Source organism: Oenanthe melanoleuca, chromosome 1 (genome assembly GCF_029582105.1).
Source record: "Oenanthe melanoleuca isolate GR-GAL-2019-014 chromosome 1, OMel1.0, whole genome shotgun sequence".
NCBI classification, from domain to species: Eukaryota; Metazoa; Chordata; class Aves; order Passeriformes; family Muscicapidae; genus Oenanthe; species Oenanthe melanoleuca.
Window position 1 is genome coordinate 20,743,915 of NC_079333.1, and position 14,604 is coordinate 20,758,518.

At 38.8% G+C, this 14,604-nt stretch overlaps 1 protein-coding gene across 1 annotated transcript in view; it reads right to left on the reverse strand.

Moving 5' to 3' along the window:
• Window positions 1-14,604, reverse strand: part of NME7 (NME/NM23 family member 7) — an 87,032-nt gene that overhangs the window by 61,236 nt on the left and 11,192 nt on the right. The window contains exons 2-3 of the mRNA XM_056501258.1: window positions 8,367-8,474; window positions 4,846-5,012 (exon numbers count right to left, since the gene is read on the reverse strand). Coding sequence (XP_056357233.1) covers window positions 4,846-5,012; window positions 8,367-8,474 — 275 coding nt within the window. The remainder of the gene's footprint in view (window positions 1-4,845; window positions 5,013-8,366; window positions 8,475-14,604) is intronic.

The following is a 14,604-nucleotide window of genomic DNA, read 5'->3' on the forward strand; positions in this document are numbered from 1 at the left end:
ATTATTCTGATAAGAACAAGCTTTGCACATTATAATTTTCTTGGCTTTCTAATCCAAGTCAGTTCACAGTGTTCCACCAGCAGTTATTCTTTACCAACCTCTCCCTCTGCTCTCAGAGCATACAAATTGACCACTTCTTCCTCAGCTAATTGGTGTCTCGACAGCTCCTCACTCTGGGTTAGAACACAACTGAATTGTTAATCTCTCTGTGTGTTTGCTCAGCTGCCTTTTTTCCTAACATTAAACATACATATAAAATTGAAGCTGTTAAAATTGCCTGTTTAAAAATATTACTTAAACATGTGCCTTTTCCATAAAACTCAAACAATTGTTTTATTAATATAAATAAATATTTAAATATTTGAAGTCTACAGTGAGAAGATCCTCTTGTGCTTGGTACAGTATAAAAACTTCATGCTATAGAATGTGGATGCCAAATAGCTGACACTGTTAATAGGCACAATAAAAGGATGGCAGAGATTGCATCTCTTATGCTGACTGACAGCTATATTCTATACTCTATGGGACATCAATCCACAAATCTCTATGCTCTCCCCCAGATCTTTGTTTCCAAGTACATCCTGTCATCTAGGTAATTATCTTTTTACACTGTACATCCCCAGGGCCAGGACTGTTTTATTAGTGAGCTTTGCATAGCACCAAGAACACCATCAGCACTAAACGTATTATTAATCAAAAACAATAAGCACAAAAAGAAGGTCTGTAAAACTGCATTTTCTATTTGCATTCATCTTGCAGTGAGTCAGCTTCAAATGTGCTTGGCTTACAAACCAACAGATTTACTCAACCCTGTATCTCAGAAACACCATGGCTCTGACAATTCGAAAGAGCAGTTTCCATCTTTTACAGTTTCCAATAAAGAAGACTTTCCAAGATGGAATTTTTTATTGCAGTACTTCCCTGAATGAAAGACAAATAATTGGAAATTTCCTATTTTATATACCAGCATAGCATGGAAAGCAGCCCTTAGGTTAGCAGCAATATATTCCAGCCAGTGCAAACATGCTGAGATTATAGGAGATGGATGAACTTCCACTACATTTACTCTGAACCTTAAGTGACCCCAGATTGACAGATGCTTTGGCAAGAGACAGACTATTTCACAGCAAATGTGAAGCAAGGGAGGTGTTAGGACCAGGAAATGTAACCAGGAAGATTTGAACATATGCGACATTTTATCTGTAAATAAGGGAGAGGCGCAGATGACCTTCAGAGCCCAGAAACAAACAGATTTCCTCAAGCACCATGAAGCTCCTATACACAGAGCACCTCAGGCTCAGACCCATAGGGAAGTATGATACAGAAAGACTGATGGACTAAGGCTGCAGACAGAAACTGCATGAAAGCATCAACCAAAACTGTGCTTCAGTCCACTGCAGTGCAGGCTAAAGTTGGTTTAGCCCCATCTTCAGATCAGGAAAGGCTGACCCCTCACCAACACTGAGGACAGTTTGCCAGTATACTCTATGCAGCCTTACAGCCTGTCCCACTCTTCCCCAAGGATTTCACAGCTCCACCTCATTTTGTGATATTATTTATCACATCACAGAGTGTATGGTGTGAATTAAGGCCCATGAGGAGAAGCAGCTGCATGTTTGACCAATGAGAATCACACACTGCACGCCTGCATCCTGGCACAGGAGGTACTCAACACTGTCATTTCCCATGAACAATAAGGATCAAACCTCTGGAGTGGGATCTCCAGCACCATTTGCATTTCCTCAAGGAACACTTCTTTGAATTTATGTTATTAAACAATTGCTTGAAATAGACTGGTAATGCTAGAAATAAATTGTCCCTTTTTTAATTTCAAGGGTTTTAGTAATGGTGTCATTCCTACAAATCTGCAAAGAAATATTGCATTGCAAAGCAATTTACCTAGAAGAAATTAATACAAAGTGCAATGAGCAACCCTTGTAATATCTTTTGTCTAACACTGGTATTTTAAATTTTAACATTTCAGTGTGAGCTTTTCAGAAGGAAGCAGGATACAAAAAGCATACTTCAGGATGCTGAAGACTGTTCCTGAGATCAGATTTTGATATTTTTAGTTTTAGTTAGGAATATGTTTCATGGAGTTCAGCATGATGCAGTCTGCAGAGTAGATTTGAAAACAGTTTCATGTCTAGGAACCAAGAAGGAAAATTAAGCTCGCTCATATTATCAGAAGCACTGTGTGACAGTAGAGTACAAAGAGTACTGAAACAACAGAAAATGAGAACTGATCAAAGGAACAATGCACAAAGCATGCTGTGACTATGCTTTTGAGACCTACTTTCTTCTAATAATAGGACTTCTGCATGTACAGTAGCTTATGTCTTGTAGGGGAAGAAATGCTGACTATATCAATCTGTGGAAGCATACAAATAACATATCCCTATCACAACACAACCTAAGTATTTCTGGGTGACACACAAGTCTTCTAACGTCATTTTTCAATACCAATGATACTGACTCTAAGGAAAGCCTGCTTTACTTTACTACTTTACTGCAGGACACACCGGTAAGACAAATGTTCACCTCAGATTACAACCATCCAGGATCACAAGTGAAAGGCTGCAGAAACAGAAAGCCCTGTCCCTATGCTAGTGATTCCTTATGTGGCACACTGTAAGTAAGCACATTCTCACTTATGATACACTGGGAGGGGAAAAGAAATGCAGAACACTTAAATACAACAATATTTAAAAACTGAGCCAAGACTTAAGAAAAGTAGGTATAGAAACTGAAATAGAACGGTCTTAATAATTCTAGCCTAATTCTAGAAAGAGTCTGTGCAAATCTAGCCTTTTTCTACACAACTGTTTTGTATCTCATGTACCTAGGGTCACAGTCACTTGTTTTTCTGACAAAAATAAAGGTTCTTAACTCAAAACGTTCAAGATTTTTTTTTTTAATATTCACTCCACAGATTCTCTCAAGGGCTTTTACTGAGCCTGTCTGAGCACACATTAAGTGACCAAAGAATGTATTTCCAAAGTCAAACTGATCTGCCAGTAGTCCTGTGCAGTTCAACAGAAAAAAAAAAAAAAAAAAAACAAACCAGAGAAATATTCTGCTTCATCCAGCAACCTTAAAATTATTAATATAACTCCAACTGTAGATTATTTATTGTCATGCACTGCAAAAATTTATTATATCTAATAACTGTTGTAAAACCGGCTAGGAACAGGCCAAAAAGACAACTTATATTTCCTTGGGCAACTGTTTTGCCCAAGACAACTCTTTTAATATGACCCTATTTACTCAGTGAAAGCTTCTGTGAAGAAACTGGGTTTTGAGAATCCCTTGCCTGAGTAAGGCACCTTTCACTATGTTCCCTCAGGCTATTCTGCATATGTAACACCACTTGAATATCTAGGCTATCTTTCAGCCAACATTCCTAAAATGTTTTCCAAACAGCTGACGTGTCATAAATGCCTTTTCTTCCTTTTGTAGAGCAGTACAAAAATTTGCCTCCTCCCAAGACCAATCACTTCATTGCCACAATTACAGTGTTGTCGTGTAGACTGCAACGTCTCCTACAAGAAGAAAATGTCATTTTATCTTAAGCTGTCTTTTCCTGGTATAAGTGCATGAGCACTGCAAGAGCACAAGGGATTATGCTAGTTTAGGCAGAGCAGGAAATACAACAATGTACAACTTTACATTGATATAAAGATGTAATCTATCCAAAGCTGCACTGAGGAACAAAAAAAGTAGCAACATATACAGAATCCATCCCCTTGTGTGCTCTACCTCCTTTGCTGCTCTTTCACCATTCTCAACCCCAGCTTGGAGAAGTACTAGAACTCTGGAAAGATATTACAGCAGGCATTTTCACAGCAATTTTTCTCTGCAGTTAAGATAAAGGTGTGTTAAAACATGCAGCTCTTCCTCAGTGTCTGGTTATGTACAACTCTCCAAAAAGAGTTCAAAACAAGTCCATTTACTGGGAGGGAGCAAGACAGCAAATTATTAAGGCTCACTAAGAAAATGTTCTGTGCTCTTTTCAAAAAGGCTGGAGGAAATTATAAAAAATGTATTGATTTGCAAGTTCGGAGATTACCTGCACTGGCATTAAACCAGATCTAAATTTCTTGTACCTTAGTGTCCTCATATTCTTAGTCCTGATATTTTTTTATCAGATGGCTTCTTAAAGTCTTTTCCAAAGCAAGTCTTTAAATCAAAAATATGAGTCTTAACCTCATCTATGATAAACAAACTAAAAACAAGCCTGTAATTTTTACTGACATTCTCACACTGTACTTTCTGTCCTCATGCATACAGAGCTTAAGAGAAGCTGAAAAAAATTCTCAGAAAAAATCTCCATAGTGAGGAAAAACAACAGAGAATGGGAATAGTCCTCCAGCTCTTTCTTTTATTACTAACAGAGAATAGATCAGACTGGTGAGGCATTAGGCTTCTGCACAGATCCCAGAATGACAGCTGCAACTTCATAAGGTCCAGGCCTTTCAAGCCCAGTACACATCAGTTACCATATCAATTGTGCCCCAGGAGAATCCACAAATCACAAGAACCCTACCTCTGCCTGCCCTGGCTGAGTAACAAAGCTGAATAGGACCAAATTTCCTCCTTCTCCTCTTCTCTCCCAAGATACCTAGAGGAGCCAGCAGCTGACACCATAGAGAAGCTGGCCTTGTAGTGGTACCACAAGCAGGTACCACTCTGCTTCTCTGCAGCCATCAAAAACCAGATCCCTTCAAAATGCATGCAAACATGCAGCCATCTCCTCCTCTGCCCACATTAGTACAGAATCCTCATTTCTAGCCAACATCTACTGCGAAACCCCAACCACAAGAGTCCAAAGTCTTCCCTCCTCACCTCTCCTTGCGGCTGCCGAGCTTGCGGGAGGTGTACAGATTGCCATAGTCCACGATGGTGAGGTGCCGGGAGAAAACCGTGACTTTGCTGCCCACATAGAGATCCTCCAGGTGCAGGCTCTCGTACTTGGTGCGCCTCAGAAACGTGCGACGGTTCTTCACATCGTACTGCAGCAAAAACAAGAGCAAAATCTACCTTAGAAAGAGATTCAGTTGTGGGCAAACTCAGTCTTTACTCTACTGTCAGAAATTTCCACAGTTTGTGGGATTGAATCTGTTCACTTAATCAATTTAATTCCAAGCCCTTTGAACTTACAGGTGTACCAAGAAAGCTTAGAAGACTAAACCACAATTACAAATTTATTCCATTTAAATTGTCTCAGGCCAAAAGCTATCTTTGTTTTTTTTGTGTTGGTTTGTAATTTGCTTGTTCTAATTCAAGCTGTGATAAAAGGTTGAGGTGCCTGGTGGATGCCTCTGCCCAGTCTCACTGAGAGCTCCCGCAGCACATCCATGCTGTTTCACAGCTCAGTGGCTCACACCAGAATGATCAGGATACACACACTGGCAGGTCTCCTCTTCAGGGCATCATTCCAGGGATATTATGCTCTATTTGACTGCGTAAGACTCGGCATTAGAGACAGAGAGATGATTGCAACACTTGGATGAGATGTTCTCACTGCCTAGAGCTGCAAGCTCAAAAGCCTGTCAGGACAATTCAGCTTTATGTATCATCATTCCAAGCAAGTAGCCAGATATTAATGTGCAGTTTTCTGGGTGGGCTGGCAAAGCACAGAAGTCAACCTGCTGAACAGTTTCTTCACTGCAAGTAGATATTACAGATGCCTTCCATTTCCTGGGGAAGTGGAAGCCTGTGAAAGGAAGAGCTTTGTCCTCTGCAGGACAAACTTCCCCTTCTGTCTCAATCTACAGGTGCTCTCCTCCACTGCAATGGTGTATCCACTACAATAGCATTAAAAGAAAGAACATCATTCCCACAAATTTTGGAGAGGAAAAAAAATTTAAGAGCAAAATTCCATGCTCCAAAACATGTGAATACAGCCAAGGCTAGAAGAGTTGTAATTGTCTTCAGGATAGCCAAAATTTTGCAGATTAAAGAATTACAAATTATTTTGATACTTCCTTCTGCTTATGATTGTAAGGAAAAATCTTTCCGTGCTGAAACATCCTTAGCCCCTCACACATGCTCCTACTAAGTGTTCAGTATTCAAGCACAGTAGAGAATGAAATAACAACACAGTAAAAAAAAAAAGAAAAATAAAAGAAACCAGCTTGAATTTAGCTACTTGTTTTCTCCTGGACTTTGCCAGGAAGCCTATTAACTGCCTCAACCATAAGCAAATTCTTCAATATCTTGACAAAAATCTGAGTATTTCCTTGGTTATTTCGCTAATGGTTGCTAGAAAGACACCTCGAGATGCTTCTCTCTTCTCAAGAAGAAAGGACCTACCTGTGGTAAGGATTCCTCTTTAGAGTGGACTTTTGTATCTCTTTAAAAGACATTTTTATAAAGTGAATGATAAGTCACAGCAGAAGAAATATAAAACTATTTGGACTGTTCCACTCCTGCCCACGTACACACAGAAGTAAGTTACCCAAAACAAAATAGCTCTCTGCTAAGAATCTGCCCTTTTCGAAGATTTATTCTCTCTTTTAGGACATCTTTTGTAGAAAGAAAAGTTATTAAGGCTTTAAGAATTCCCACAGTTATTAACTATGGAAAACTCACAGAACAGGGCCTCTCTGTAAAGAGATCCAGTTTGACTGAAAGAACTGCTTGCTATCCTTGGACAAAAATCTATGTTACCTTCTTACAGCCGCAAAGCAAGCTGCAAACTTCTCTCATTATTCCCACTGTCATTCTACTTCACCAACCAAGACATGAAAGGCAGAAAGAAAAGAAGCTCAGGGTTTCATTTAACACAAGCCTTCAAGAGCTCTGCTCCACCCTCAGGTGAGGTGTGTGACAAGGAAGAACTGTTGTCAGGGATGGGGGGGGGGAAGGGGATGAAACATCCTCCTCATATGTGGGGAAAAGCTGGCTCATATCCATCACCTCCCTTCTCCCAGATATGTCAGAGGTAAGAGCAGTTGTCATCTCTTCAGGAAAGTACTAAAAGATGCAGAAGATTTAGGCAACAATAAAAAAAAAAATCACCAAATTCAGCAGAAATTAAAAAAAGAATCCAGAAAAGAATTCTAAATGCAGTATCTGTCCACAAACTCACTCCCAAAAGGGATTTTGAGATATTCTTCCTCTGAGGGTGTTCACTTACATTTTTGTTCTTTTAATTCCTGTCCTGCTTACATGCGGTCTATGGTTGTGTACACACCATGCTACTTTAACCTAAGAGTACCCCAACAAAATGCAAAAGTCTGCCAAGACATAGATACTGCATTAAGAAGCTCAAGAACACCTTGGAAGCTCTTGGTTTTGAGACGTGTAGGTGAAATGAACAACAATTTTGCCAGCCTACACATGGTTGTGTAGGAAGATTATTACAGTTCCTGACTGATCAGCTAAACTGTCTCTGGGAAATAAAAATTAGAAACCTCACATTTTGAAACTGTGCACATTCAGACATCGTACAAAGAACTAACTTTGTAATCAGTGCAAAGTGCATCTTCGCACACAACTGGGTATTATTGCTCCAGTGAGGAGCAGGTTGGGTAGGAAAAGGCAAATTCCACTAGATTTCTTATTTCTGCAGTTGGTTTTTATAGCACAAAAGTTAAAATTTGATAATGAATATTCAAATATCCATAGTGAATATCCAAATCTAGGCTATTCTTAGACTCTTCACTAAGAATCAGAACAGACTAGCTCATGCCACTTACTTGTTCCTAAACGGAAGCACAAAGCATTGGTTGGCATGAGGATTATCTTTACAGTATTTATTATATTTTTATTTACATGCCTGTCACTGCAAAATGCTGGTTTTCACTGCTATCAATAAGCAATTGGATTAGTTGTATGAGCCACAAATCAGAAAGCTCTGTGCAAGCACCACTGATGGAAAAATTTGGATCCCACTGTCTGAAATGTTCTATCTCTCATTAAAACAAATTTACCATTTCCTCTACTTTAACAAGACTCTTTTACATTTCACTCTTCAGAGACTTCTGGAATTCCTGCTGAAGCTTGTTCTCCTGCTTGGAAATAGCTTCAGCTTGCTCTTCTCAAGCAGCAGGCCAGTGTTGCTGAGTTTCAATTCTGAAACCCAAGTAGAGATTGAATGAAAACAGATTTGTGAAAATTAATCTATCCACACCAAAGCAAGCTTTAAGAAAGAAAAAAAACCAAAAATGTGCAAGCTATTCCATATGCTTCAGTGTGAACTCATATTTTTGCTTTTCCTTTTATAAACAGAGCAAGATACACGTTAAATTAAATTTTCTTACTTGGATGATTAATAGGCATAGGCAGTGCCTTGCCATTTTATGAACTGTTTAACTGGATATCACATTTATGACAACAAATTTTTTTTCTTACATCCTTACCATTTCAATTGATGAATCTTTTGGATAATACAGAAGTTCATAACGCCGAAGGAGTGAAGCACTTGGGTCATACCATTCAGCAATGAAAGCATATCTCTCATCTTGACTCTGGAAAAAGAAAAGGGCAAAACTGGCTCTTACAGAAAGCATACATAATCTGTATGTAAAAATACACAACTAAAAAACTTTCTTCACTCATTATCAGAAAAGTAAAAAACCAAAAAAAATCGCTTGTAAACGGACTTGAACACTGCATATTATCTCCTGCCTACCACTGGTGACATCTTTTCACTTGTTAGCTATCATCTTTTAAATAGAATGGAACTTGGATCATGGCAGTTTTCAGTCAATCTCATAACTTACCCTGATTTCGTCAGTCATGAAGCACGGACTACTGTTGAAGTTGTTGTTAGATTTCTCAACTTAGTCAAAGTATTTAATTTACTTTCTTTTGTTAAAAAATATATGTGTTCACCCACAATTAAGTTACAGATTCTTAACAAATTTTCTACACATCCTACAAGGAAACACTTTCCTCTTCCTTAACAGTCATATCTAAAGTTCTCTTAATGATGAGATAAACATATTCAAGTTAAGGACAGTATTAATTTGACTCACTACTTAACTTTCTGAAATTTACATAAAGCATAAATAGCCCAACCTCATTTACAGCTCATTTTCTGCCCCTAAGGAGTGCAGATAAGGAAGATGGATTGCAGTAATTCTAGAAGTGTAACCACATGAGTAGCTTCTCTCCATGCCTCATCCTCAGAGGATAACAGCCCCCAGCAAAGTAAGCACAAAGGCAAGGCATAGAATTGGACATGCAATTCTCGTTCCTCTTAGTGGCACATGTTTGTTAGTTACTGATGCAATATCAGTTATTTGATAGCTAGAATAGTTGGAGCTCCAAATTTCTAATTCCCGTATCTCCTCTAAATCTGATTGCTACACTTAAAGATCAGCACAGTCTTATCACAGACTTCCACATTTACACATATCTGTACTCTTCTCATACACTTTAAATATTGAGGAACCACTAGGAATTTAACTTAAAGCCATATGGATCTTTTCAGTACTTCAGATTTCAGAAAAGGACAGCATTTCAATTGTTACAAAAACTACTCAATAAGCAAAAAGACAGAGTACTTGTAAGCTTCCATGACTATTCTAAAACACCAGCAGGAAAAGAATCACAGTTTTCCAGCATCTTCAGCTTACCACTGATTTAGGACTAAGTGCTTTTGCAGATTGAAGTCCTAACAGAAGCAGCAGAAGGAAAGAATGAGCTAATGAAGAACAAATTCAGAATTTTACAATGTGATGAATACTAGTTCCTCTCCAATTAAGAGCATCATGGCAAATGCCCCACCCTCCTGTTAGCTGTTATGGTACTACCTACACTGCAAATAAAGTATGCTTGTACTGCAGAAACACTCATGCCATGGGGGCAGCACAGTGCCCTGAGAAGGACAGAAAGTTTCCATTTCTCTCAGTAGAAGTCTGTGCAGCACTGAAAAACTTATTAGCATCAGCTACTCCAACTTCTGTATTATCTGCATAGCACACGCTGCAGTCTGTAAGAGAGTTAAGCTCATCTTCTACGAGCAGCATCCAGCATGAAAATTCCCCAGGGACTTAGCCTGGTTTCTGGCCCTTGCTTTAGCTGGTTGTGTTTGCGTCATTGCTGCTACTGCCATCATTCTGGAGATGTGCAAATCAGAATAAACTGTATTATGACAAAAAACACTCCTGGTTTTTCTATATAGGCAATAAGCAGTAATAAGGGTTGGCAGAATGATTTTTTGATCTTACATTCATACCACTGGACAACAAGATTGGTTTGACTGACCATCATCTTGTCAAGAATGGATTTTATAGAGAAGCAGTTCTCTGCCAAAGAGGCAAAACTTTCTTTTCTATAAAGAAAAACAGTCTGGTTTCCTAAAACCATAGAATGGTCTGGCTTGGAAGGGCCCTTAAGATCATACAGTTCCAACCCCCCCTGCCACAGCAGAGGTACCTTTCACTAGACCAGGTTGCTCAAAGCCCCATCCAACCTTGAACACTTCCAGAGATGGGGCATTTCTCAAGTATTTCCTCCAGAAAATGACTAATGACAGATGAAATAAAATAGATGCACTATCTTTAATCAATGCCTTTTCATAACATGAAGACACATAATTGCATTACTACATGCTACTTTTTCATGTTATAGCATTGCTTTCAACTGTATTTTCCAGGTAGCAGTTGCCACAGCAGTTACCTGCTTCCATTTAAGTAAAACTTGCAAAATTTGTAAATGCTTACTTGTCTCAGGGAAGTAATGCATTTATGTGAACAAAGAAAGCACCATTAGATTTTTTACTTAGTCACCAGTATCAATCATCAGCACCTTCATGTTTACAGTGAGAGACTGCATTGTGTGCCTTGTGTGGTAAGGAATTGGTCTGCCGTTTGTTTTGTTGTTTTTTTTTTCTTTTAACACAACCTTGGTTTTAAGGATTTGAAATTAATTTTATAAGATTTTATTCAATGTGTGAGCTATTAGTATTTGTTATTCAGCAAGCTCTGCTGGCCACTGAATAGCAGAAATCGCCATTCTTCTTCTTCTGGCATTGTAAGCAAAGGCAAGGTAACAAACACTACTTAGACTCAAGAAAAACTGCAGAGCTAATCCCCAAACACCCAGAAAATGCTATCAGTAAGCAGGAGAGCTTGAATCCGTTACTGTTATATATCCAGAAAATATGGAGACCTAATATTTTTCTAAAATGACCAAAACAAAGTCTCTAAGCTTTTCCTAAGCCATAACTAGAATTTTCTCTGCTGTATGAACATAGAATTATTACAATAAATATTTATACCTGCAGAGAACAGTATCAGAAAAAAGTTCAAAGCTTACGGGAAACACTCTAAAAATAGCTGGAAACATTGTATTTGTGAACATGTCAACTGTTTCGGAGGCACACATTGCAAAGTGAAGAAATTCAACACTGAAAGCAAACTGAAGACCCTTCCAAACAAGCACCTAAAACACAACAGGACTCCGATCTTACTACTGCAGATTCATGAAAATAGTCTTGAAACAGATAAAAGACAATCCAGAATACAGTCTTGATATGGTGAACTTATTCTGGGAAGCCCTTGCCAGGTATTGCTATGAAACTGTCACCCCAAGTCACCAAGCAATTTTAAGATGTAAGTTTTTAAAAGTGAGTACATATTAAGTTCACAATATGTTTTTAAATGAGAACAGAAACTTTTATTGACTTATTTAATGGAGTAGGATTTTGAAGGCAAAAAACCAAACACAAAAAACTATCCACTTGCCATCATATACTGTAAGGTCTGCAATAAATGTTTAAGCCTTCACAGGCCTACAATCCTAATTTCTGAAAATTTATTTTCCATCACTTTACTACTCAGCCAACAGAACTGGAATGGCAAACAACTTTCTTACACACCCCTTCACTAGCATGCCCTGATTGCAAAGAGAGGAGTCTCAAGGATGAGGAAGTACTATGGGAGGCAAGCTGAGTTTCATTTGTTAGCTTCTGTCCATCCTCCTAACAAAGTAAACTCGGAAAATAACTCTCCAAAGAAGAGTGATTAGAGAACAGTGATGACCTGTCAGGTGGTAGCATGTTCAATGCACCACACTGCTCCAGGCCTGGAGTCCTGAAAGGGGAGTATTTCACAGTCTTGACCAGAGAGCACCTCATTCCCCCAGGAAATGGGGCATGTTAGTCACCACTGAAATCACATTCCTTTGAACAGCTCAAGTAATAACAAATCAAGTGAATCTATGAGTATATTATAACTCAGAAAATTCTTGCTTTAAAGAATGAATTTCCATTCATTTCTGTAGCATTCCCTCATTAAAATCACACATAGCCTCTGCTCTCATGACTAAGCAATTAAACGAGCAATACCTAATGGGGGAGAAATATTTTTCATAAATGTTCACATTAGTGGAAAAATAAAAATCCCACCAGCGATCATGCACTTCACATTTATATACAGATACTTCCAGAACAGCTGTCTTGAGCCCAGAATTTACATCTCCTTTCCATTGTAAAATCTAGAACTGAGATCAGCAATGTCAAAAGCTCACCTACTGTGAAGATGGATAGTTTTTTTTTCCCTCTTCCTTCTGTAAGTTGCCCAGAAAAACATTTAAATGCATGTGGGTTTGCTACCTTTTGCTTTCTGTTCATATTGGCATGTGTGAATATACAGTAGGATGGCTCTGTGCACATGAGAAACACTTATTGAAGTACAGCTGAATTAAAAACTCTAAATTTTGTACTTCTGAAAGTGATGAGGGAAGCAGTCATTCTTAGCCAGCATGGGACTAAGTTCTAGAAGCTAAATCCAGGCATTCATCAAAGAACTGTGCTCCCTCCAAGAGAAAACTCTGTGCAGAGGGAAATGATGTGTTTGGAACCAAACTGCCACAGACACTCAAAACCAAATATCAAAATTCTTAACAAGCTGGACAGGACACAATATCTTGTCCTTAAAACCTTCTAGACTTCCAAAAGTCCTCTGTCCATGGGAAAATAAAAGGAGATCTTCCAAATGTTTTCATCAGAAGCAACAGTGGTAGAAGAGCAGCTCAAGGACTAAGGAACTCCATGGAAAGGAGGAGAAACAACTTTATCCCTCTGGTCTGACCTATGAAGGACACAGATCTGGATTTGCTTTTCCAAACGCTTCATGGTGCCACCTGACAGATACACTACTGTACTATTCTGGGGTGGGTACTTCTGTTCTCCTCTTCCTCTGGTTTTGACTAGAAATTTCATACTAGAGTTTGTCTTACAATGGGGAACGCAGGGAATCAAGAGCTGCTGAGGTGTTTTTTTATCAGCTCAAGAGAACTTGAGACAGTACCAAAACACTTCTTAAAATTAGAAAACCCTGAGGTATATAGAAAGTGCATCTTTACATGCTATTAGCAATCTGGTCTCTATGAGGTTATACAGGCTGTCAGGAACTTCAGGATGCATGACATTATCTGACACAGGCTCATGTATTACAGCTTTAGGAGTCATGCAGAGTCTTCTACATTTAAAGTGTGCAGCTTTGTTGTCTGCTGCTCCTTCGATTTTTCTCAGTGACTCAGTGACTCTGAAATCAGACCAAAGAGAAAAAGAATTAAAGGATTTGAATCATCTCCTAATGAAGCAATAAAAAGACTGCACAAACCTCGGTAAAAGCTGAATCTGAACCATCCTGATATCTGTGTTCTACATTTTGTAAAACTCTGATATCATGGGGGAAATCTCCAGTAATGAACAGACCAAGCTGTTTCTATGAAAATCACTAGGAACAGGACGGAACAGCAGACAGGAATTATTCTCACACCAAATGGCTATTTCTCTTAATACTCAATTTCTCTCAAAACTGTCTTCTGGAAGGGTTGCTCTGAAGCTTCCTAAAATTCTTAAAATATACAATTTTAAGGGAATATTGTTTCACAACCTGCTCCCCCCTCAAATCAAGTTGGTGGCACTCACAAAAATACTTTGGAAGAAGGTAGTCTGCTTATGCATTAACAGGTCACAAAAAAAATCACAAATGTGTAAGAGCTTGGCAACAAAAAAAAAAAAAAAAAAAAAAAAAAAAAGCAGCTGAAATGGCCAGTGAAGAGGTAGCTTTATCTTTCCTCTTTTTAGTTTCTACAAAAACCCACCAACTATTGCCATATAGTACTGGTGAATTCTTTAGACAGATGTTGGCCTTGTGGTCTTCAGACAGGGTGAAGTGGAGGACCTTCACCAAGAACATTAATTCACCAGCTGCCTTCACCAAGAACATTAATTTCAGAACAGGCCTAGAAACTGTTGTTATAAACATATAATCAACCTCTGGACTACTGCTATAAATGTATGATCAGCCTCTAACTGCAGGTATCTAAGTCCTCTTATGAATTACTTGAAACAGTGCCTCAAAGCTCATAAATCTCCAATCACTGTTCCAGACCAATCCCCACTTCAGATTTAAAGCTACTTCCAAGTCCTGAAGAGGACTTCAGCACATCTGAAAAGCAGTAACTGGCAAACTCCTGGTCTGAGAGCAAGAGCCAAGAATTTCAGCCAGAAGCAGCCACTCACTCACAGGGTTATACTCCCCCCGCAGGCCAGTGACAGAAGCACGGTCACAGCAGCACCTGCTTTCTCAAGAGCCCCAGAAACAGACTGCTTTACATGGTTGACTTGTTAGCTTACCT